At 41.1% G+C, this 27,057-nt stretch overlaps 1 protein-coding gene across 3 annotated transcripts in view; it reads left to right on the forward strand.

Annotated features, from left to right (window-relative positions):
* tspan4a (tetraspanin 4a) overlaps positions 1-27,057 on the forward strand; it is a 246,999-nt gene that overhangs the window by 209,240 nt on the left and 10,702 nt on the right. For all 3 annotated transcript variants that reach the window (XM_049596289.1, XM_049596297.1, XM_049596279.1), the window contains 2 exons: positions 15,134-15,235; positions 19,513-19,644. In XM_049596289.1, coding sequence (XP_049452246.1) covers positions 15,134-15,235; positions 19,513-19,644 — 234 coding nt within the window. The remainder of the gene's footprint in view (positions 1-15,133; positions 15,236-19,512; positions 19,645-27,057) is intronic.

The raw sequence follows: 27,057 nt of genomic DNA on the forward strand, positions 1-27,057 counted from the left end.
GCGAGTAAATTGAGTCATTTTTCCTCTCATTACTTCCTCTCTCCTCTGAAATCTCTTTCTTGTGTTTCTTGCAAACATAATGTCCTTTCTCCTGAGCTGTCACAGATGGAAAGCTCCCTTTCTCTCCTTGCTAGTATCTAGAGTCCAGGAGTCGTATAACGTCTTCATCTGCCCCACAGTGTGTTTGCTTCTCCTCATTCTCCCCTCCGTTGCCTTCTGGCTCATCCTCCCCCTCTTCTCCCCTGTTTACGTTTTTCCAGCTTCCACTCTCTTCCTCACCTCTCATCTCATTTTTAAATCCACATTTTTCTGCCTCTCCTCTCCCCTCCATATACATCTCTTATCTCTCCTTGTATCACCGCCGTATAAATAATTGATGGCCCATCTTTGACTCGCCTGGTGTAGTTAAAGGGCGACTGAAGTCCCGAGGACAACATCAATACTGAGCTGAAAGTACAGCCGTGGCTTAGGCACAGTCTGCTTGCTGCACTTTCACAGGAGTCACTCTTTACTAATGACCTACTTAGATTTGAATAAAAAAGTCTTTTTTATTTCCATTTTTTTTTCATTTGCACAGCTGCAGGAGACTTTATGCACTCTACTCAAATGGGACATTAGGGCTCCCTGTTCTACATTCTTACATCAGATAGCTCGTATGTTGCCTTGTGCCAGAGTTGTGATGTCATGCAGTGACTGCACCAGTCTATGTAGAAAACAGATCAATAGTTCTTTATTGTTGCAAGAAATTACAAACTGTGTCATTCGGCATTCAGAATTCTCTTTCATCTCCTTCTCTTTGATCCAAATTAGGATATTTTTTTATGTTTACAGATCCGAATATAACATCTTTTTTTGACTGAGCCGTGCAATTGGATGAGAGTAATCAGAGTAGATGTACAATAGGAGTAATAATAACTGTAATAAACATGTACTTGGCTGAAAATGGCTGTGCACAATATCAAAACTCCACTAATCAATAATTTTCATAACAATTACTGAAATTACTTATTGACATGTGAAAGAGGGCCACACTAACTGACAAACTCATATAGAATTATCACTGAACTCTGCACTACTACGCAGTGTTTAGCCTCTTTTAAAGCTTAGCTTTAGCTTTCAGCCCAGTAGCCAGATGAAAATGTTGGTTTTGTATGTTTCTGAAAACCACAGATATGTTACATTTACATGTTTTATATATATATATATTAACAACTTCTCTAAAGTAATGTAATAAATAAGCCGACTTTGTCTTCGGGAGGTGGAGGGGATGGTGGATGGCTTGTTATTTAGGCAAGATATCTGCCAAGCTGCCGACCCCTGCAGACCACAGTTCAAGAGCAACAAACAAGAAAAACACTTTTTTGTTTTTAGTGAGTCATCGCTGTGTTTCCTGTGGCTTTGCAGCCACCAAATGTGGATGTTGTTTAGCAATCTGTCGCTGAAGTTTGTACAAGGGATAGTGCCATGTGAAGCAGTTGTCTTTTTTACTGACATCGCTGCATTTCCTGCCGAAACAGTGCCACAGAAAGTGGTACTTTTTACCAAGACACTGCTGCATTTCCAGGGAGCATTGTACCACCAAAAGCAAAAACAGGATATTTTCCTAACCAACACACTAACCACAGCACTGTTAAAATGTACTAATGAAACATTTTCCTGGTTTGCAGAAACTTACAATACCATCATTTATTCAGGCAATTGGGTTGTTTATGGCTCAGTATGAAAAAGCACAGAGAGATGAACATGTAGCTGCTAAAAGCCCCGACCAAACAGAAGCTAGATGGAGAGGGAATATCAGAGTAAGAGTAAGATAGCTGAAAACATAAGTCCAAATAAATGCTAACGGCACTCTGTGTCTCCCGAATGTATGGTCATTTTTTACTAGCATTTTAATCATAACAATTCCATAAGGCAATAACATGTTAGGGTTGCGGGTTTGTGAGCTTGCTACAAAGTTCTCTGCCCCCTAGTGGCCAAAAGAAAAAAAATGTTTTCATGACAATAGAAATTTAAAGGGCCAGTGTGTAAAATGGGTTGAAAACCGTTGAAAACAGTGACATCAGTGGTCAAATTCTAGATTGCAGGGCTCACTCGCTCACCCCTCCTGTCGGGTAAATGACGGCGGCCTCGTAGGGACAAAAAGCCTTGCGCAGACACGAGTTTTTCAGGAGTAGGTCTATCTAGCGACGAGGTGAATGTTTATTTAGAAATCTAAACCATGTTACGATATTGTAATGAATCACTCACGAGCAGGAGACCAGAGTAGCGTTCGGGAAAAAGGCCCGTTTATTTGAGCACTCCAGAAACTCCGGTAACACTCCAGGGGGTAAAAGACTCCGTCCCAAACTCTGACTCTTCTAGCCTAACACACACACTCCATACACACATTCTCGTTTACAATACTAAGTGGGGACCCCCTCCCCTCTCTGCTCCACCAATCTCCAGCCCGCACACTGACTGACAGCGTAGCCTGTAAACAGAGCTCAGCTGTTTATTTAGCCTAGCAATATCTCCGGACTATAGTAGCTGCAATGGACGACTTTGAACGGGATTTTGAAGAGTTTCTTGTAGCGGACACAGACCCAGAGCCATACCTGTTTGAGCCGGAGCATACAGATGAGGAACTTGGATACTGAGCGAGCGAGAAGAGAGGCTGAATCCTCTGCTCCCATTTGGCTGCACAGAATGGGATTCGGTGCTACTGCTACCATCGTTGGGGAGATATATCATCAGGAGGAAAAGCGCTGCAGAGAGTGCATCACAAGGAGTGAAGTTGCGTCTTCTTTTCCTCGCAGATGATGGTTCGGGTTCATTCTCTCCTGTTGCATGGTAAGTGTGGTCCATTCGCAAACTTTATAACTAAAAAAACTTTTCACTACTCTCCATCGACAAACTCCTAACACTCTCTGCTGTTTCCTCCTCCTTCTTCCTTCCTCCCGCTGTCTTCGTTGGTTTATTTATACACGCGAAACGCGTTCTCTGGCTGGCTGGATTGTCCGCTCGGGCTGCCTTATATAAATGGCGGCGCAAGATGGCGACCTCTCTAAAGCAAGGCCCTTGTTATATATATATACATATACATATATATATATATATATATATATATATATATAAAAGCATAATTACGACTACGAAAACCAAACGAATTTTATTTTATAGCAATTATACACTTATATAAACATATTAATGGGTAGAATATTCAGATTCAGATTTGACAATAAACCATGCCAAATATTACACACTGGCCCTTTAACAGTAGAGCAGATACAAAGACAAAAACCTCCTTGTATACAGGGTGTCACACAAATAAATTCATTTGTGATGTCTCACAACAATTAAAACACCTGCCACTATAAATAGATTTTGATTAGCACTATTGTACTACATAAACCCGTTCGGTTATTTATTTACAGCACCAGAGTGTACTCAAGGCAGAGAAGGAGCAGCAGAACGTCAAGATCTTTGAGAGTGAAACTTGACCATTCATTCTGCAGTGTATTGAAGTTTGCATTCACTCGCAGCAGCTGCTCCTCTCAATCATCAATCTGATCAACTCTGATAGATCGACAGATCAAATTCCACTTCAGCATGACACAAAATCATGCTGAGGAAAAAAGAACTCATGGAGAGCTCCACCTGTGATGCAGCAGCGTCAGCTACCACTACACATACACTCTAAATTTGCTGGGATCACTGGTAAATCTAGTAGCTTTTGTAAAAATACTTCCAATTCTGGACAGAGGTAAATTGGGTCTGTGGGAGTGAACTGTGAAACAACCAAAAAACTTTACTTTTGCTCTTTCAGTAGCGTATGAGGCAAAAAGATGTGAAGGCACTGGATGTTAGCTTGATCAATGGCAATGAATGCAAAATGCATAAAACCCCTTGGACACACCAGCTTTTAATGCAAGTTACAGCAGTTTTGGATCAAAGGAAATCATCATATGAAAAGAAATCCTAATATTTTTGTAGGCAAATAAAATGTTTCTTTGATTGTTAGTTGTTTTCCATGGCAACAGCTACAGACCAACTACTATGAGGGTTTAAAAGTTCATGATAATGTGTTATTGTTTTCTAAATGGCACTGTATGAAATTGAAAAGTAGGCTGAAACAGCAGGGAACATTTGTTTATCGAGTACACTGTCCATCTCAAACTGTCAAAATGCTTCTCTGTTTTTGCTTACTTTTGCGGAGAGGATTGTTTTTGGGGTTCTTTGGGGAAAAAACAACCATGGCAAGGATACAAGTCTCATGTTGGCATTCGGGATTTGATATACAGTCACCACACCCACACAAAATTGATTCTGGCAGTTTTATTGAGCAAAATTTCACAGCGTTGTTGTTTTGAGTGAAAATATGAAACTGTCAACATGGTTTGTTGTATTAAACATGCTCTGTTGTTAAATTGCATTTAAAAAAACAAAACCCAAAAGGAAACAGACTGTTTTCAGACGTGACAAGGGAGAGACAGACTGGTATCACATCTTCATGTGTTTCTGTCATAACCTGTTCGTGTTAAGTCGACCTTTTTCCTGATTCCCTCAATGTGTCTATTCACAGTGACTTTGTATTTGTCTGTTTCAGCTGTTTTGTTTTTTTGTTGGCTATGCGACCCTTTCTGTTTTATGCACAGGTAGAGGAAAACTCAGATCTTTAAAAAATAAAAAGTAAAAGTGCAATACCACAGTGTAAAAACACTAATATGCAAAAAGTCTTGCATTTATAATCTTGCTTAAGTTAAAGTACAAAAGCATTAGGCTAAAATTATACTTTAAGTGCCAAAAGTAAAAGTAATCAATATGCAGATCGGCACATTTCAGAATAATATTTATTATTCAACTAATTTGAAATGAGTGATGCATTATTATGTAAGCATCAATGACTTTTAAGCTGGTAACAGTGGAGCTAATTCCACCACTACTTGACATGCTGCTGGGCTCCTTAACCCATAATAACACAACAGAATTTATTAGATGATTTATATTTTGCATTAACAATCTGAATCTGCAAAAAAAATTAGTGGAGTGAAAAGTAAAATACTGGCTTCCAAGGTGTAGTGGAGTCGAAACATAAAGTAGCATAACATGGAAACACTCAAAGTTCAAGTACCTTGAAATTATACTTGTGTACAGGATTTGAGTAAATGTATTTAGCACCACTGGTTTTCCATTTAACAGTCTGGCATGGTGTAATTATAGTGAGTGGAATATAAACTGAACATATGGTTCATCTTTCTCCAGGGCATATGGCCCATTTTACCCCACAGCCACTAGTTTGATAAAACTGCTTCACAAAACTACTCCTGCAGGCATGTTAATGACCTTTAATAAATAATATGGCCTTAAATACATCTACGTACCTGCAAGTAGACACAACCGTTTACCGTGATGGGGAATGGGGCTGTATAGCATGTTTCTAGTCTTCCAATCACTTAAAGCGCTTTTGCACTGCAGAGCCACATTCACACACTGGCCTGTGGAGACTACCATACAATCTGCCACCTGCTCAGCTGAACCTAAACATCCATCCATCCATACTGAGGTCGCGGGGTCAGTCGCTGAGCAACGTATTCCAGACGTCCCTCTCCCCAGCAATGCTTTCCAGATCCTCCTGGGGGATCCCGAGTCCGTTCCAGGCCAGATGAGATATACCTTATAATCCCTCCAGCATGTTCTGGGTCTGCCCCAGGGCCTCCTACCAGTTGGACGTACCCAAAACATCTCTAACTGGAGGCACCCAGGAAACTTCCTGATCAGATGCCTGAATCACCTCAACTGACCCCTTTCGATGCAAAGGAGCAGCGGCTCTACTCTGAGCTTCCTCCACATGTCCAAGCTCCTTACCCTATCTCTGAGCCCAGCCACCCCACAGAGGAAACTCATTTCAGCCGCTTGTATCCATGAACTCATTCTTTCAGTCACTACCATAAGTGAGGGATGGGACATAGACGGACCAGTAAATTGAAAGCTTTGTGTTGTGGCTCAGCTCTCTCTTCACCACGACAGTCTGGCACAGTGCCCACTGGTCCACTGTTACACAACCAGAGCGGAATCCACATTGCTCTTCCTAAATCCGAGGTTCGTCAACCGGTCAGAGCCTCCTTTTCTCAACGTTCATACGCAATTAAGTGCTCCAGGTATGACGTTTGACTGTAGGCCGATGCAGAAGCTAACATCGCCCTGGTGGCCTCATCATAAGACCTGTGGGTTTTTTTCAACATTCCAACAAAAATTTATGATACTTACACGTTTTGTTCAGCAAGATAATCGTCACAATTGAACACCATTTTGTGATTTTTGAAGCCTGAATGCAAGGCAAGGCGAGGCAATTTTATTTATATAGCACCATTCATACACAAGGCAATTCAATGTGCTTTACAAGAGAAATACATTAAAAACAATCACCAGAAGTAGAAAGCTAACTTCAGGCTATAAACTAACTACACCGCAGTTGCATTACTTAATGTCACCACTTTAACGAGGTTGTAAATCTGTCTTTGGGGCAGTTTGGCACGATGACATCCTATTGTCTCATTTGGCCACTTGTTAGCAAGACAAGACACATAAAAGCTTCAGAATTCACAAGTGGGGTATTTACTGACGTACTTTATGTTGTAGAACAAAATGTGAACGTCTCTTAAGCTGGTGTTAACCACAGACCTTATTTCAGGCATCTAACCAGAAACCCATTGACTTCAAGACAAGGGAACTAGTGCTAAAATGGAGCACTCTCTCACACACACAATTTGGGGCTCTATCTCACCCAAGGACACTTTAACATGCAGACTGGAGGAGTCAGGGATCAAACCGCCTATCATCTGCTAGGTGGGCAACCTACTCTACCTCCTGAGCCACAGCCTGAAGGGTTATAGTGTGGTAAATTATCACATTTCTAGCCATGGTTCTATTATTGTTTTGTTTCATGTGATCTCCTCCATTACAACAAAAGGATCCTTATCTTTCTACATCACGTGAAGCCAGCTTCGCTGACAAATCATGAAAAATCTGTGAAAATGTTCTTTTTATGGTAACCCTTCGAAATGAACTCTATTATGAAAGCTCCTCTGTGTGGATGCTAAATAACTAATTGTTATGAACCTTGTTGAGTTTTCTTGTGTTTATCCTTGAGCCCCAACAAAAAGCTGAATGCATTTCATTCCTCTTAAAACACTTGCAGAGGCAACTTTATGAAGTACTTATGAAGTCCTGCATTGTTTGTTATGTTGAAAACTTGTACCTCAGGTCAGCCTCCACTTAGACTGAATAACAGACAAGCTTGATGAGCCTCAGTGAGGAGCCTGTCCTTACTTTAATACTTGAATAAGTTTATGAAAACACAAATCAGATAATAGAGAACAATGGCACCGGCAGGACTCTGTTTTATAGCACACACAGGAATCACTCGCCTGCTTCTAGGTTCAGTATGTTCCCACACATATGCAGTCTACTCAGCGAGCAAGCAAGAGAGAAGCAGAGATTTTTTTTTTATTTTTGTAGGTTATTACTAATACAAAAACACCATGAAACTCTGATCAGCCCACCCCACACATTTCAAATATCAGCCAACAGGCCGGGTTTACACAGTCATCATTGCAGCTCTCCTACAGTAGCTCATATTTACAGAATAGTTGTGCATTAGGCCAAATACACAAATACACCACAAACAGCCGGCTTTGGATGGATTACTGAACTGGACTACCGCACAGACCCAGGTACCCAAAGTGTCAAGTGTCACCTGCAAAATGTCACTCAAATTAACACGTGCTGACCAGGAAGAGACTCAGAGTGACCACAAAAAGACACCGAAAAGATCTAGGGATGTAACAGTTCGGTTCAGTACGCCACAGTGATGTCACGGAAGCATCCTTTTATCAATACAGCAAAAATGTAGAAATGCCAGAGAAATGTCCTTGACTTTTTAAAAGCAGCTCCTTATAAAATACAAAATGTATTAATAAGTAGCCTGACTATGCAGCCCCTCAGCGGCTTTAATTTTAGGCTTAGCTGCTGTATTAGAAGTCAAAAAACTACAAAGAAAAGGTGCAGCATCCAGCTCCTGCAAGAGGACACTGACGCCTGCTGAAAAGTTTATCTACACCCTTCTGCCTACAGATCAAGACGTCCACAAGGGTGGCAGCGGCAGCACAGAGCAGTCTTTCACCTGATCAGCAGCAGTTGGTTATGTCAGGCGAGAGTGTCAATGAGTAAACAGCCTGTCTATGCAGCCCCGCAGTGGCTTTAACTTTAGGCTTAGCAGCTATAGAGCTGGATAAGTGTAGTGTACCTCCAAGCGTGTCTCACTGGAGTAGAGGGTTTTGGTTTGGGGGTGGAAGGTGCAGACAGCATGTTGCCTGTTCCATTATGTGGGCTGCTTTTTTGACCATGCACAGTCTGAGAGAACTATATGAAACACAATTTAGGCTGTATACTTTCTTTTCTAAATGTAATACAATAGTTCAATGTATCGTTCAGTTTGTAATGCATACTGAACCAAAAGCGTTGTACTGAACGGCTCAACAGCTTTCATAATATTTTTGTGTGGCAAAATCATATCGTCACACAGCGCCAACTACTGTTTGTTTTTTTCATTATATAAATTATTAATGACAAATAGAACTTATACTTTCAGTTTGCTAGATACATTTTGCGGCAAAAAAATGGTTGAGGCGAGATGAACAGACTGAAAACTTTATCTTGTTAGATAAAACACGTCGACAAAGTTTTCCATTGAGGACATAATTTACAGTTGAAAAACGGTAATAAATCGCAATATGTCTCAATATATTTTATCGCAATGCTCATATTGTATCACGATGTAAGTATCATAATATTATATCGTGGATCCTCTGCAGATTCCCACTCCTAGTTATTACACCCCCAAAAAGACTAAAAAGAAATGCAAATAAACTGCAGAGACACATAATACTTATAGTAACGGCCAAACTAACCACAAAGAAACACAAACAACCATAAAATAAACTAACTTATCTGAGAGAGACACAAAATGACCTCAAAACAAAAAATGCATACTGATTACAAAGAGAGGTGGTGGGGCCCTTTGCATACTTGTGCCCAGGGGCCCACTGTCTTATAATCTGCCCATGCAGCCAGCCACACACAGAAACACGAACACACATTCTCACACAATATACACATTTACTTTGAGAAGCAGTTCATTTTATTTCAGTTCTCCAGATATATAAAACCTCTTAAAGCACACCAGGTCCACTCTAAGCTCCTTAGATCGTGCACACACATGTAAATGTTCAACTTTTGTCAATATGGAGGAAACATTCTCCAAAGTTCTATCCCTCAGTTCATGTGAGGAAACCATTTGCAGCAAAGTGAAGCTAATTAGTTCAGAACAAGAGACACAAAATGTGATTTCCTACCTTTGGACGTCCCAATATGTGTCCTTTCCTCCATCATGTATGTTCCTTTAGTCCATTAGGGTCCTCCGGTCAGGAGAGTCAAAAGGTTTATATTAAAATTAATCCAAATTGTGGATGTTGTCACGTGACGTCCACTGCTCACTGTGTGCTAACTGCTAACACCTGCTTTTACTGGCGACAAAATAGAAGTGTCCTTTCTCTGTTCAGTTTTCACTCCTTTAATTAGCTCCTGCTTAACATGCAGGTGAGTCCGGAGTTCACAGCACCTTCAGACGCGCGGACATTGGGGTGCGCATGCTCGGGAAGTCTGTGAGCGCGGAGGGTCTGTCCTCATCCACACTGTGTCCAGTCCACAAGGGGCCTTAAGAGGACTCTATGCAGACTTCCAGAGAGTCGCCATACCCGACTAAACCAGCTACTGTAGACTGTTAACACACTACCTGATCCGTGGGCGTCAGTTGGCCAGTGACGAGAGCGGGTGCGTCGCTGTCCCTGGTAGAAAAAAAGTGTATTTGTGGAATATAAGATTCATGATTTGTTCTAAGACAAAAAATAAGCCAGTAAATACCCCATCTCTTAAATTCTGAAGCCTTTATGTATCTTTAAAAAGGTGGCTGCTGACAAGAGGCTTGCTTTACAGTCTCAAAGCTGAAGTCATGCAACTGTGGTGTAGTTTGTTTACAGCCTAACGGTAGCTTTTTACCTCTGGCGACTGCATTTACACTTCAGAAATCATAAAAGTGGTGTTCATTTCTGAAGATTTTCCTCCTGAACAAAACATTAAAGTATCATAAACTTTTGTTTGCCACAGAGCTGATTTTCTGCAGTAATCATAGTCTTTTTGTTGAGGGAACCAGGGTGGTGTTAACTTCTGTGTTGGCCTACAAGTAAACATTATCCCTGCACTATCCAGAACTAAATTGTCAAGAAAAAAATGTATGTATGGTGCCTACAGGATCACGGCTGCTGGCGCCCTGTTAGAGAAGACCCTGGTGTAGCACGTGGAACATGTCGGACACAGATTTGTCAAAAACATAAAGTAACATTACATTCACTCAGCTTTGATAAATATGTCCCACATAACAGAGTCACATATTATCACGGAGGAGGCAAAACAGTGTTGTGTAACCCTTGTTACAGACTGTTTACCGCTGAGGTCGAGAACATCATCAAGGACCTCATCGTATCTTAACCTTCAGACTCCCAGAGCCTCTCACATAAAGCATGCCAGTTGTGAAGTACTCTTAAGATACCAAACCATGACATACCATACAGTTTTCCACCACTGTTTGCATTCATGCTGACTGTCTTGCAGCCTTCTTCAGTCTTCTTCTCTCTTACCTTTGCTGGCACACTGCTGAATGTTTTTGGCGCGTCACCTCCTCCAGCTGTTAAGTGGAACGTCACGAAATCTTTGGCAGGAATGCATCACAATGCTCGTGCATAATGCTCAAACTAAACAGGGATCCACTTGTTAAACAATTGCCCCACAGCCCTACAGGGTATCTTAAAACAAGACGCTTGGTCTATTTCTTAACTCAACTTTATTCAGAAACTCATTTTGGTGGATGGTTTAAGATGGAATCTGATGTTTCCAGTATATCTGTCATGTTTCCAGATTAAAAATGGGAAGCAAATAAGAATAAAAGCCCAGCAAGGGGTATGTTAATCCAATTGTGTAGGATGGATGTTGACATATGAGTGAATTAATCATTCATCATTGTAGCGCCTACATAAAATAACTTTTGTCTCATGGAAGTGTCAGATTACATTTGGCAATATTTGTGGGAAGGCTTTGTCACTAAACAACTCACCCCACTCATCTCTTTGAAATATTTATTGTACTGTCAGTGATGACCATTAAATGTATTCAGTAACCCATGTTGTTTGGCAGACTGAAGGCCATCCTCTTTGCTTGAGTGTTTGAAGACAATAGATTTCACAAGGTGTTCGGTGTCTGCAGCACCTCACAGGGTAAAAGGCTGCAGTGTAGGTGAAAGCAAGGTCAGCGGAGATCAATGCAATTGATGTCTGATGGGATTGACCATCTAGATGTGTAAACAAGGCTGAGCGGCTCCTGTGTGTGTGTTTGCTGTTTGCTTATAGCGTCCACGCTCTCTGATTGTATTGTGGATTTTAAATTAATGTATGTGTTTTAGATTCGGTAACTGCAAAGCTTCGGTGTGTTTAAGCATGTTTATCTCTGTGACTGCGCTCACGCCTACAGTTTGTTTTCTAGGATTCAAAGCTGCCTGGAAAAGCTGATTTTGTTAAATGTTTTTATCTTGTTTGTTTAGGTTCACACCGCTGAACTAAAGCTTCTAAATTAAACCCACATGGATCTGCATGTTGCTTGTTTATTGAACAGCGGCGTAGGCACCTGTCGTCCTGCGGCGTGTTGGTTCACTCGCAGCGAGTCCGATTTAGGCCGTTTGAGTTCAGCAGAGTGAACTGGTTTCTACTGTGACCAGTTTATTAGTCTTATGTGAGACTGCTTGAGGAAATATGAGCTGAGTACCAGCATCATTAATCTCTGTCCATTTAGTCGTGCTTTGCAGTGGTGGAATGTAAACTGTAAATATATTTATTCAAGTACTGTACTTAAGTACCTCTTTTGAGGTACTTGTACTCTGTTTGAGTATTCAAATATAGTGCTACTTTGTACTTCTACTCCAGAGGCAAATATTGTACTCTTTACTCCACTACATTCATTTGACAACTTAAATTACTAGTTACTTTGCAGATTCAGATTATTAACAGATAATGTAATCAACAAATAAATCATGATTTATTATAGATTGCTGCATAACCTCCTGAGACCTGAGCTTTTGGTTCGTATGCATTTTTTCTCTGAGCTATTTGGGACTTCCTACTTAAAGGCCCAAACATACTCGGGCGGAACATACGCGGAACGGACTCCGCGGAGGTCCGCGCGGACTCAAAGCGGACATCCGCAAGGCCTGTGCGCGCAAAGCTCAGATTTTACGACCGTGCGGACTCCGCTGTGCGCACCAGTGACTGCTCAGCATGTATTTTTCACATCGCGGGGATTTTTCACAGACATTTTTGCAGGAAACTACAACACGGAAGTGCGCTCAGCTATGGAAGCCCGAATGACTGCGGACATTCCTCATGGAGTCCGTTCCGCATACGTTCCGCCCGAGTATGTTCAGGCCTTTAGCCTGTTACCAAATTTGTTGCCGTATCAAACTACAAATATTATTAATCATAAGTAAACAAGTTTCAACCATTAAATAAGATCAGGTTTTGTCCACATTTGTGTCGGGATCAGCTGCAGACTCACTTGGCAGAGATGGCTGCCATCTTGTTTGTACATGGATTGGTGTATTGTGCTCTTACTGCCACTAGATAGCACAAAAAGCGTCCACAAATGAGGACAACAGGTCTGAGTTAAGCAGAATTAAGTAAAAGGTGCAGGAAACCAAAAATGTGATTTCCTCACATGAGGACACAGGGTCTCAGGGGGATATGCTAATGAAAATGAGCTCCACCTTTACCAGCTGCAACATTTAACGGATAGTTTGGACTTGCTGAAATAAATAGTAAATGGACTTGCACTTGTATGGCGCCTTTCTTGTCTTCTGTCCACTTAAAGTGATTTTTTAAAACACTTTTTATCACATACACCCATTCACACACTGGTGGCCAAGGCTACTGTACAAGGTGCCACCTGCTACTCAGCTCTCACACATTCACACACTGATGGAACAGCCATCTGGAGCAATATGGGGTTCAGTGTCTTGCTCAAGGACAGTTTGAGATGGGGACTGGAGGAGCTGGGGATGGAACTGCTGATTTTCCGATTGGTGGACGACCCGCTCTACTTCCTGAGCCATGGCCACCCCAAATGGGTTTGTATGAGGTACTTCTCTATGGTCAGTGTATCACCTACAGTAGATGGCAGTTGGTATGTTTCCAGTTTGGAGAGGCAGGCTGGAGTCCGCCATGGAAACTGATCAGTGTTCTGTTGTAGACAGCAGTTAGCAGTCCACTTAATAAAAGGCTGACGGTGAGATGGATGGAAGAGGACGGCCTAAGAGTGTGGGTGGGGGTCAAGAGTTCAGAGAGGTACAGGGGAGCTAGGTTGTGGATGACTTTAAAGGTGAGGAGTAAGATCTTAAAGTCAACGTGATGTTTAACAGGGAGCCAGTGAAGCTGCTGAAGGACAGGAGTGATGTGACTGATGGAGAAGGGTCTGGTGATGATGCGAGCGGCAGAGTTCTGGACCAGTTGAAGTTCATGTTTACATGTAAAATGTTGTTATTAGGGTCTCTTGGTGCTCAAGTTGTCCACCATGTGACCTTGAAAATGAGTAGTCCACTGTGCAAACTTACTGTCCAACCTGTAACCAGATAAGCTAGTGTTCTAATATGTAACCCACCTACACCTATCTCCCACAATACACCATTAGATATTCTGTATATTTTTTGCTGTAAGCTATACAGGAAAGTTTTACTGTTTTTAATGATGCTGCACATCCCCTCCAGCCTGAATCTAATATAATCCCTTCTGAACAATGCAATACAGCACATCTGGAAAACAAAAAGATACATGTTATATTCCCATACTGAAAGATTTCAATAAGTCTCATTGACCTTTGCACGGATACGGTTGTACTGTATTTGTAATGTGTGCTTTTATTGAGTTTGTTTGTGATTTGTACTTATTATCTTTATTTATGAGACAAAGACAAATGGGGAAATGGGAAACAAAGATCTATTTTATTCGTTTCAATTCTATTCTAAGCAGGTCTGCTATGTGAATCGCTGGTCTGCCATATAAACACAGTGCTTCCTGCCTTTCTGTTCTTTCTGTCTGCAGTCACATAAATGTAATAATGGCATAAAATTGATGTTAGTATTAGTTAGTTCACTTTGAACAGACTGCATTGCAGTTTACTTAGAAGATATTCTACAGAGTGTGGCTTCTTGACTTTTGTTCTCACTTGATGAAAATGGAAATAAGTTGCTTCAAACATCTGATGCTTAAAAGGGCCGCATACTCTATCACACCTCACTCAAACTCACACAGGTAGAGATGAGATTTGTTAATGAGACACTTTGCCAATTTTCCAATTTTCCAATTTTTGCCAACCTGCTTTATAGCATAATAATTTGTGGAGTAGACCTATGTGTGAATGAGCTAAGGTAAAATCTCCTCCTTCTTGCCAGCGCCCAGATCTCTCTGGTCACACTTGCTGGGTGACGGATTTTCACTGGCTCCTGAGCTGTTGCTCAAACTACAGATTGTATTTCTGCATTTGGTGTGCCCACCACCACTGACACAAAGAGCATGGAAGTGGATCGAGAGAAAGAGGTGTCTCTCAAACTCCGACCAAACTGATACTGTCAATTTGTTGCCTGTTTCTTGCTTCAAACATTTTCAGGAACATATTTTAGAGTGCTGTTTAACTCTAAAACGAAATTGTTTGTTACCAGCCGGCTGTCATATTGTGTCCTGCGTCAAAATGGGCAAACTGGCATGATGTCACCCACCAGCAGGAGTGTTATTGGTCTGGTGCGGCACAGTCCATTCTGGTAGTTGGAGGTTTTTTACCCTCTAAGCAAAAGCAGATGCCGCAGCCATATAGCGCCAATTTCAAAAGCACTTACATATTTCTACTGCATAGACATCCTAGTTTTATGAAAAGACCATCCTTCCAGCAGTGAAATACTACTCTTTTTTCTGATGCAACCGCTTCTGTTATCCTGTCTTCTCAGATTGATCACTACGCCCAGAGGGATCTGAAGAAGGGCCTCCAACTCTTCGGCACAGAGGGCAACGTGGGTCTGACCAACGCCTGGATGATAGTACAAACTGATGTAAGTTGTTTGATCACTGCAGGGGGCTGGGAGGTGCTGATGTGAAACACAAGTTGGAAGATAGTTAAGACAGAAAGCCCTCTAGTTTTAAAGGGAACCTATTATGGGTTATATAGTGTTGAAATGAAGGATGTTCATATTAAATTTTGCCAAAGTGTCATATAATTAGGTAAACATATGTAGAGGTAATCCCTCTGAGCAAAAATCTCTTCGGACTGTTCTGCTTTTCCAATTGTTTTTCTACTCTAGCTACAGTATGACATCATAGTGTGCCGTCTCTGACTTCTTTATATGGTCATCTGCTTCAAGCACGCCACTGCCTTAACACTATGTACAGTGCTACATGTAGCTTCATTCTAGCGTCAGGAAAACATGTAATCTTGGTGTCAGTGTTGTAATTTTCTCCCCAGTGTCAGATCATATTTCTGCTGGAACATGTCCTGTTGTGTTTCAAAGCTGGTAGAAAGTGCTGCTGTTCTCCGTTACAGTCATTCCCCAGCTGCAACTATGCTCCTAACGTACATGTAACTACATGCTAACATCAGGAAAACATAATGTGGTTGCTGATGTTGTAATTTTCTCCCCGATTTCGCATCACATTCCTGTTGGAACATGTCTGGTTTTGTTTAGAAGGTTTTACTGGTGATTTTTCATAGTAAAAGGGGCCGCTATACTCTGTTAGAGTCATTCTCTGACTGCAAGTGCACTGCTATTGTACATGTAGCTACACGCTAACCTCAGGGAAACATGTAATCTACGTCGCTGATGTTGTTCATTTCAACCCCATTTTGGATTATTTGCCTGCCGGATCATGTCTGGTTGTATTTAATACTTTTTCTTGTTGATACTTCACAGTAGATAGTGCAGCTATTTGCCGTTACAGTCATCCACTGGCTGCAATGACGGAGCAGAGACGCCAAGATATGGAAGACCGATGCTGTATCTTAAATCGCGTACTTCAGTACTTAAACTTAATATTTTGAGTGCATAAGTGCGTTCACACTGAGAAGTATGGAAAATGCAGTGCACTGTGAGTACCCGGATGGTGCATTCAAAATGGTCAAGAAGTTGAGTGTGGAACTATAGACACTTCGCGCCCTCAATGGTCACCATCTTGGCTACATAGCGAAAGGGGAGGGACCACTTTCCAAACTGGAAATGGTGGTTGAGGACTGTGTGACTGTGAATGTCGCTTCATTGTACAAATACATGTGTTTTTTGCACTAAGCACCACTATACTGTTGTCGGGTATAAGCCAGCAGTATGTTTGTTGGGTTAATTTAGCAGTCTGTAATGATTTGGTACCGTAAACGATAACGCGAATGCTAATGCTAGTTTGCTAACTAGCTAACAGCTGTGGTTGTCATTTTTGGTGAGTGCACAACAGCCATGTTTGGTTTAAGATAACACTGTTGAAATTCGCGCACTGCGTCAATAAGTACATAGTGCACATAGTATACTGCAAGGAAGTGTACTGACGGAAGTATGTGATTTGAGACACAGCACAAAAAACACTGACCATTTAGACCAGATTGGGCACTTTTGGGAGGGTCTTAAAAGACAGATGCTAAACCAGGCCCACAGGAAGTGAACCAGACTTTGAAGCCAATTTTAGGTAGTGACCAAACAGCGGTATTGTAACTTTCAGGATCCACCATGCGATGCCACTGGGCCGAAAAATTCTATTCACTTGCACTGGAAAAGAGGACTGAAAATGAAAATGAAGAATCCATGGATCGAGCGCCACAACCCCCACAGAAGGACTTGTTTCACTGTCAGGATTTAATCTATTTGTTCTGATAACAAGACCCGCATGATTGAATCATCTTAAGGCCACTGAAATTAGCAGAGCACCAAACCAGGAGTAGCCAGCTCGGCCAGGGGAAGTCTCTGGTGCTCTTACTTTACAGGCCCAATAATGTGGAAGCAGCGCTGATCATTCGGGTAATTTAATACTGTGTAAATATAGCTCTTTGGCTTTATGCGTCACTGAGCAACTTTCATAGGAATGAACGGAGTCCTGCCCTCAATTCTGTATCCAGATCTTTTCATACATCAATGCACTAAACACAGCGTCTCAGATAGAAGGTGAATACAGGTGTTCCATCACAGGCATTTTGAGGAAATTAAAATGTTTTTTGACCACTAAAGCATGTAAACATGTTGTGGTGGAAACCTTAAATACAAGTATGAACCTGAAAATGAGCATAATGGGTCCCCTTTAAGACATTTCCCCTCTTAGTCACAGTTTGTTGAGGTAATGATGCTTTAAAAAACATTCTGTTGTGAAGATTGCAGCCCATTCAAAATTAACTTCAGTGCCATTTAGCAAGTTAAGTCATGCAAAATACCTTGTCACGAGCTGAGATACATGACGATCTGACTGCATTATTCATCGTGGCAGCGCTTACTGTTGCTATTGGCAAGGTTTCACCATTCGCACCACTGTGATCACATTAGATTAAAAGGGAGTAGTCAAACGTTGAAGGGGCCATTCGATTTTACATTTCTCCATTTTGTGTAAAATTTGAATAAAACAGTGCAATCCATCCCGCAGTTAATGGGATCTGGACATTTACAAGCAGGCTGGTAAAAAAATACTAGCAATCTAAAATAAAAAAAATGGCATCAGTAAAAATGTGGAGAATATCTCAACCGACAGTAGCAAACACTCAGAGCTTTGCTAGTTTAAATGCTGTGGTAAAATGCTGTCAGAGAGATTAATGCAAACATCGTAGACTCTCTGAGGTAATCTTTGTTTCCAGCTCTCACTTTGATGTGCTTTTTCCCCCCCTTTGTATTATTTATTTATATTTTCTTAAATTCCACTGCAAAGAAAACACAATGTGAGGAACAGAGATTTGGAATTAGGGATTGCAGAGGACGGGTGCCGCTGCTGGTGAATGCCTTTGGGAGACATCAAGTGATAGATCGGAGACTTCAGGGCTCTTTGGACCTTTTTCACATCACAGATCAGTGTTATGGCTTGTAGTTTTGTTCCATTAGCAAATGTGCGGTAAGCACTGAGTGTTTGGCTCTTGCCTGTGTGCTCGCATGTGTCTAGGGTCTGCAAGGCATTTTGTGTAACTCTGTGTGTGTGTGTGTGTGTGTGTGTGTGTGCGTACTGGGACTGCAAAGACACAAATGATGACAGAGAAATGTATTGCTATGCAAATAATATATGCAAATGTGTGCGTGTGTCTGCATGTGTGGGTGTTAATATGCAGAGGTTGTTTTTTTACTGTGTTCAGAGTGATAGCATGAGGTGAGTCTGCCTGAATGAGCCACCCTTTGACAATGCATGTGTGCAAGCGTGAATGTGTGCCTTTTTTCTTGTCAAGTAAGGGCAGCTGTATGTACAGGGCTCCATAAAGTCTGGCTGAGATGAAGTCCATTAAAAGGCAGCTCTCATTCTGTCACTGTTCTCCCTTCCGAGCCTCCTTCATACATGCTGAGTCACTGAATAGATAATACAGCAGATGTCCCTGGAGCAAAGTTCACCCTGAATATTATTAATGGGCGCCTATAGAATAGAAAAGAATCTACATACAAGAGAAGAAGTAGTAAAAACACTCACAAAGGCACCAAACGCGGGCACAATAAATCAGGCAGGGTCATACTCCACACCGGCTGTAAACTTTTCAAGGTGAAAACATTTGAATATTCCGATGCTGTGCAGTTTTTACCCTTTGATTCGCTCTCGACCTGCTTTCACGTAATTTGAATCCAGCTTTACCTCATGATAGATTGCAAAGTTGATCTTCTGTCTAAGCGGGTGAGCGAGTTTTAAATTAACACACAATCCCTGATTCTGTGCACGAAGCGGCGTGGGGAGCGGCTCGGGCAGCATTATTCCTGTGTGGAAATAAAGTCCAGCGAGTGAACAAAACATCAGGGGCACTTTATCTTTCCATGAAGTACACTGATGAATTGGATTGTGATGCAAGCCATGATCCCTTATCAAAAATCCATACCAATCACAGAGGGGGAAGATGTAGATAAAAAGAAGCAGGCGAGTTAGAAAATGATTTTAGGGCTTTGAGACAAATGAGATGTGGATTGTACAAAAGTGTCTGAAGCTCAGTATCAGGAAGATTAAGGGTTTTCTACACACAGCACATATGAATTATTTTGCCCAGTGAATCTTATTCTTGGCAGGTAAATAATTTTCGTTTCCATCAGCGGAAGTTGTTTATTTGATATCAAGCATTAGGATTTCAGTGTCATGATAATAAAAGGCCAAACTCAGCTTGACTTCTTATCTTTATCTGGTGCAGTTTCGCTGCTGCGGAGTTACCAACCACACAGACTGGTTTGAAGTTTACAATGCCACCCGTGTGCCGGACTCCTGCTGCCTGGAGTACAGCGACAACTGCGGCCTGGACAACCCAGGAACGTGGTGGACAGCGGTAAGTTCTGGCATGAAAACTAAAGTATACCTCCAAACCGGTGCTACTAATAACTTTCTAATCTTTTACAGCTTTGTATTTATACAGGATTATAAACTCACTGTTTGCTAAACCCTTTTCCCAGGGATTGTCGAATTATACCTTAGCAACCGTAACTAGGCACAGCAGGCCTGTAAAGCGGTGTGCATGGGGCTGTAAGAGAGAAACTGGTATTCAGAGAGTTTGATAATCAACTTAGCGTAACGTTTAAGTTGATTATCTGTAGTGGTGAGGGTCTACCTGACCTGTACAGGGGGAACCAAGGCCCAATTTCATCTCAGGTATGGATTTTAAAGCAAGAAAAACAAAAGACACATCTGAAGTGAGGTCGTCACAGTGCTGGTCACATTTAATTTAAATGCAAATTTGCAATGTCGAAAGGTAATTCCTCATTTAATCCCAAATCATTCTGGGACCATAATTAATATGACTTAACATGTCTGCCTTTCTTCCTGTTCTGAGAAGATTTAGAAACTCAAGTATCCAGTTTTATCTGTTGAAAAACAATGGCTCACAAATCATCCAATTCAGCAAAGACTCAGAGACAAAAAAAAAGACAGGCTGTTATTTTTCTGTCTTTTTTTTTTTTTTTTTGGACCTCAGCTGTGCAGCCCGAGACCCCAGCAAGCAAACAGCAGGACATAGTGAGAGATTTATATTCATAATTACTGATATTGAATTAATCACCTCTCTCCAGAAGGACTTGACTGCTGCTGCTACTAATGTTCATCTGATGTATAATCAGTGTTTTTAATGTTTAGCAGCTGTACTGTGCAGAGAGTTGCTGTTGTCTTTCAGGTTGTGATTTAAGGTTAAGAAATCACCTGTATAACAAATAAAAGACATGATCTACATTATGAAATGAAATAAATAAAAAAAACTGAGGTTTAGAGGTCTTATGCCTGTGGTGTATCTCTTCAAAAGGATACTTTACCACTGTTCAACCAGTTTTGTATCCTAAGAAAGTGGCTAGCGCCTAGATCCCCCTGCTCATCTCTCAGCTCAAATCCAGAAGATATTCTAGATTGTACTTACTTGTTTTTAATTGCCGACCATCACAGAAACAAAGAATATGGAAGTAGATCAAGATTGAGACACGCCCCTTTCTTATTTTCCCTCTGTCAAACTAAAGCCCAGTTCAAACCAATGATTCACAACGAGATGAAACTATTAGGACATTGCAGAGAAAAGTTACAGCGGTGTGAACTGGCAGGTCTCAGTTCGACTAAGCCGACTGATGGTCTCACCTGCAACTCAGTTTGTCAAGTCACCAGTGGCTTGTAGCAAAGTTAGCTGACCAAGTCAATCACAAACTGTCAGCAGACTGCATGTTTGCCAACTCTCTGACAACAGCTCTCTCTTCCCGCTGAGTCTGTCTAACAAACAGTCCTGCAGCAGCTGACACGTATGTTGGTCTCCGTCCTCACAGTGTGTCGGTGTGGGCTGGCTATTGTGATGTATGTAACAGTCAAACTGAAGCCGAGATTGTTCATGTTTTTGCTGATTCATCACTACTACAAATGTGACTGTGGAGAGTATCTCACTATCACAGTCCTTATTCATATTTTAGGAAGCTACAAATTATATTCAGCTCTAAAAATAAGCTTGAAAAGCTGGAAGTTAGATCAGAAGTACATAGAGATAATACACCGTTTCATCTCGTTGCATTGGTGTCTTCAAAATATTTCAGAATGGCAAATTGCAAGTTGTTGCAAGTTTCAGCTCATCTCATCCAGCCCATTCTCATTCCAACCTTGTCAAATATTACCGCTTTGTCAGTAATTTCGGCATTAGACATCAAAAAGGCACCAGATGCCAGGTGGCATCAGGTTGTAACAACAGCCAGTAACAACATTATATTGAGAAGAAAGGAAAGTCCCTATTAGGCCGACAGAACTGACAAAACTGAGGCTTTACTGAAGTTTTCAGGCAGGGCAAAGTACAGACCAAAAATCAAGATTACCAGGCAGAGGTACAGAGGCATCAGACAAACCAACTAAGCAGGCATGGGTCAAAATCCAAAAAGGCAATACAAACAACAGTCGGGATACAAAGTAGGCAGAAGCACAAACAACGATCCAACAACAACAAAGGCAAACTGACTGGTACATGTACTGAGAGGTAAACGAGCAGACGAGCAACAGGTGTGTGGCAGACTGGCCAGGCAGGTCACTGACAGGCTGACAGTCAATACAGGGGGAGCGCCATTGGGTGTGGACGGTGTACTGGTGGGAAAAGTTGGCAGGTGCTGACTGGAGAGTGATCAGAGGGGTGTATGCAGGAGGAGCAGCAGGAGGGTGGGGTTAAAAGCAGCAGGAAGCCAGTAGAGTCCATGACAGTCCTCATCTGGGAGCCCACTGTTTGCTTTCTGTGTGGATGTAGAGCCAAACCATGATGTTTTTTTTCTAAAACAAACCATGTGCTTTTGTTGCACAAGGAAATAAACGAGGTGGTTTACCTACATTGTCCATGTATTTTGAAACAGACCACATGCATGTGTGTAAGTGTAAGTTGACATGCTGTCATGAACATCAAAAACAGACGCAGGAGGGTACCTAGCTCATCATATTTAGAGGTGAAAGTCTACTGACAAGGCAAGGATATTCGATGAGTTGGGGTGAGAATGCATTGTCTTGTCACAAATCGTTGGTCTTGAACTGGGCTAAAGACCGAACTCAGATCGACCGATAAAACTAAGCAGCGCTGATCAAATATGAACCAAAATTCTGTTGCCTATTTCTCACCTAAAATGTTTTCAGAAACTTATTTTAGCTAATTGTTTAAGTGTAATTTGGGATGGTTTGTTTCCAGCCAGCCACCATAGCATGTCCTGTGGAAAAATGGACATGCTTGCATTACATCACCCACCAGCAAGGGCGTTTATTGGTCCGGTGCAGCGCAGTGCATTCTGGTAGTTGTCGGTTTTCTACCTCTTGAGCCAAAGCGAATGCCGCACAATTTCAAAAGTCGTTACATCTTCCTACCACAAAGACAGCCTAGTTTTATGAAAAGACCATCTTTCCTAATGGTACAATACTCCTTCACAGTCTCTTAACAACTCTTAAACTGTTCACAGTCAGCACAGGCTTTGTATCTTGACCAGGTTAAAACAAATAATTGATGCCTCTTTGCTGCTTGCAAACCAGCTGAAAAAAAAGAAGTTGGCACTTGAAATGAAATTAATTAGTGTCATGTGGAAAATCTGCCAAGAGGGGTTGCATGTGTCTGAGTGTGAGCATGACTATTAATGCTGAAAACAGGATGTGCAGAGAATTGCATCAGTCAAAACAGAGAAATACAAGCTACATCATTTTTGCAAGTTAGTCTTAATGAGTATGTAACACGTGTAGTGATGTTGCTACAGCAGGAAAGTATGCAAATAGATCAATCTGCACATGTAACATGATCTAGCAAGACTGCAAGCAGAGTTAATTAAGTGAGTTGTGATAATATGTAGGGACAGCTGGTATTAATTACACATTCATTCAGATCTTGAATTACTCCACCTACTTGTGACCTATTCGTCACCCTGACAAACTCTGCCGCACTGGAATCTTTTACTACAGTATTAGTTTGGCACTGAAGCACATTGTGTCTCACATGAAAGCAACCACCTGTTCTCTCTGTACCCATCTTATAAACGTGTCATTAACACAATTAGTCCCAGCAGTCGTTCAGTCATTAAATGAAGCCAGGGCTAGAAAACTGACAACTGGCCTTTTTCTGTCAAGGACAATGGTTCAAAAAAGGCAAATCTTAGTCATCAACAACCACAGATTCATATTTAAAATTCTCTTTCTCCCCAAATTCCCCGAGACACCAGGTTATAACTGAACTGCTGTCTTTCCTGCTACAAGACACTATCTCTGAAAATTCCAGTCTGGTTTCAGAGGCCTCGCTCTATCGGACAGAATCAGCCCTCTTGACTAATGATCTCCTTTTGGCAGCTGATGCATCAAATTGTGACCTTCCTCTAGCTTTTATATCATCCTTGGAGTCAGTAGAACAGACTACCCTTATGCAGAAACACAGTGAAGGTGTCTCTGACTCAGCCTTTGACTGTTTTCTATCGGATTTAACCAGAAGTTCTGTGTTGAAAATTCATTCTCATCCTTCTACTGTTTCCCGTGGGATCCCTCAGGGTTCGATTTTTGGTCCTTTGTATTTCATTATTTATGGTCCCACTGGCCCGCGTGTCTTGAAAAAATCCGATTTTGGATGCAAATTTAGTTTAGCTTATGTTATTTGGGATATAGAGTCAGTTTGATGGTGGGTTACAGTCACCTGGGAAAAGATTTTAGCCACATGCTCCAGATATAAACCCATAAGAGGACAAAAATTACAAAAGCATATATTGCCGTATATTCCCTGGTAGGACCTTCATCTGACAGCCAGTAATAACAAAAAAGAAGCTCTTTAACCTGCATTACTTATTATTATTTTTTGCCACTTGGTGGCAATACAACAAGCTGTAAACACAACATTGATATTGTATTACGATATGATTAATAATAATTGATATAGAGGTGTTACTGGGGAGTTGCTTATTTACACATCCAGCAGATATGGAGTAACATAAGCGCTCATTTAAAGTCATGCTTCAGACCACCTGGCAAATATTTGTCCAATATTTGCTCACTTTTAGCTCTGTTTTTTGGCCTCCACCAACACCCCTGAGGGAAATATCTGCCTCTTTACCTGTTAAATGCTCTGCTATGTTTACCAGCTAGTAACTAACTTGTGCATGTGGGGTATAGTAGGTTTATCATTGATTGTTCTCTATAAACAGATATCCGCATATGTTTGCAGATCGTATCATCATCAGACAGATCAGCGAATGGGCTCTGAGATTGATTGTTATATGCAGCTGTCTGTTGCAGGTGGAAACGAGGCAGATGAGAGCAATGCTAGAGCTGAGAGGAAGAGACTGATGATGATACTGTGTGGAACTGATAATATGTGTTTTTACAGCAGAGGAACTTCTTAATAGTTTAGGGTCTAGGCTTTATTGAGCATATATGTGATGGCTGACCGTGTGTATGTAAACAGGTAAAAAGCCTTTGAAGGTATGAAGTTTTCGAGGGAGCTCCCAAGTGGGCAGTTCGTCTCAAGGAGGGGTCACACGGTAGAAAAAGAAGGTTGATGTGTAAATCTGTGTGAATGTATTTGGAATCTGTGCCTTCAGATTCACAATCTGTGTTTTTACAGTTTTGTAATCTGTGCCCTCATAATCAGGTTTTGTAATCTGATTTTATGTAGGAATGCAAATTTGATATTGCCCGTGAGGTAGTGACCCAGTTTGTAAAATTCAACAAAGATATTATCAGAGTTACTTTATCATTCTTTCAGTTGATGTTTTATTTATGGCTGTTACTTACCATAGAAAAGGGTTCAAATGAAAATGTAACATTAAAAAAAGGAAAATCCAAGGCACTCTTCTTTAAATGTATAGAAAGCCTTTATTCAAAAAATGACTTTTTCATTTAGAAAAAGTTAAAACATGATGAAAGCGGGTTACAGCCCACGCGTTTCGGCACAAAAGCCTTCCTCAGGGTGTAACCCTTAGCACACTAATGCTCCTTACATAGGATGATTGGAATCACCTGAGCAGGTAGGAGGACAATGGAAACATGAGAAATAACAGATCAATAAAATACTTTTGCAGAGAGAGGCTTTTTATATTTACCAAATGAAAGCCACTATCTATCCAGGTCTAAATGAAGACATTGATTTCAGTCCTTTTTTGTAACTTTTTTTTCTATCATTACAGATACAGTGTTTTGTTTTTTTTTTTACTTTTTCTAAATGAAATAGCCATTTTTTGAATAAAGGCGTTCTATACATTTAAAGAAGAGTGCCTTGGATTTTCCTTTTTTTGACGTCTATATTCCCACCAAAGAGCACCTTCGTCACATGATTAGATGAACCTTCTGAGCACTCTGGACTTTCTTTTTGACTGAAAATGTAACATTATTCTAAGACATTTTAAAAAGACCTCTCTAACATGTTACAGTGCATAGTTTAGGCAAGAAAATCGAAAAGGTTCCATTCCCAGAGATCCAGTGACATCTGTGTTCATCTAACAGAGATGTGTTCAAATTAAAGATAAGATGTTCCATCCACCCATCCATCCATCTACTTTCATCTGCTTATCAGGCAGCTCAACTCCGAGCTCCCTCTAGATGTCTGCGCTCCTCACACTATCTCTAAGGCTGAGCCCAGCCACCTTTTTGAGGAAACTCATTTCAGCCGTTTGAATCCGCAGTCTCATTCTTTTGGTCGTTACCCAGAGCTCATGACCATAGGTGAGGGCTGGGATGTAGCATCATTGCAGATGCTGCGCCAAGCCACCAATCTATCTTACACCCTGTTGTTTCCTCACTTTCGAACAAGACCCCAAGATCCTTGAACTCCTTTGTTTGGGGAAGTAACTCACTGTCAACCCAAGATAAGAAGTTTATCTTTCTAATGATCACAAAATATGCATATTTGTCATTTGTAGAGATCCCAAACCAACAGCCTGGTGTTTTTTATGGACAAATATCCACAGCCCAGTCAGAGGTACCTGATTTCGAATCTAAGGGTACGATTCACAAACCCAATTGCACAGATTTTACACATTTTTTTTTTTTCTACAGTGTGACCCCAGAGGGGCTCTGTAGGTTGATGCTTGTTTTCTGTCACAAAGTTTAACTTTACAAGAGTGTTTCCGTTTGCTCTGGGGCTCCTTGATGCTTTTAGAGTGCGTGCAGCACTGCAGTTTCTTGAAGAACAGAACATCTCAGAAACCAACTAGTAAACAAACGCACCAGGAGATAAACTAAGCAATATTTTACACTGAGTCGCATTTAAAATCTTGTAGCTACAAAAGCAAGAAACAGCATTTTTGCTGGTTTAAATTCTCATTTGACTTATTCAGTTCACAAAAAAAAGACAAAATGAAAAACCCAAAAGCAGCAGACCTACACAACAGCTGTTGTTCAGCTCTGCCAACTGCAAAAGTGGATCATTGCACTATTATTATTCAGCATGAAAGATGAGAAATAGAGTGTCACAATAAGATGTGCTGGCAGGAAAATTAGAGTTAAAAATAAGTTTTGAAGTCAACACATTGTCATCATTATAACACTGGGGCAATTTAATACACACAGTAATCTGCTCCTGTCATCCAGCAGTGCTCCAGTAGTCTCTGTACGTCATAATGAGGGAAGATGATGAACAGTAATGACGATGAGTTCAGCGTCGCTTGAGTCGATGCAACAAAATGGTAAATAGGCCCATTTAAGAAATCATATTGAGTGTGCCAGATGTCACCTGTAGAAACAGCCATGCTTTGTAAAGATCCACATTAAATGTGTCATACGTCTCTTTAAA

The sequence above is a fragment of the Epinephelus fuscoguttatus genome, linkage group LG2 (assembly GCF_011397635.1).
Source record: "Epinephelus fuscoguttatus linkage group LG2, E.fuscoguttatus.final_Chr_v1".
NCBI lineage: Eukaryota > Metazoa > Chordata > Actinopteri > Perciformes > Serranidae > Epinephelus > Epinephelus fuscoguttatus.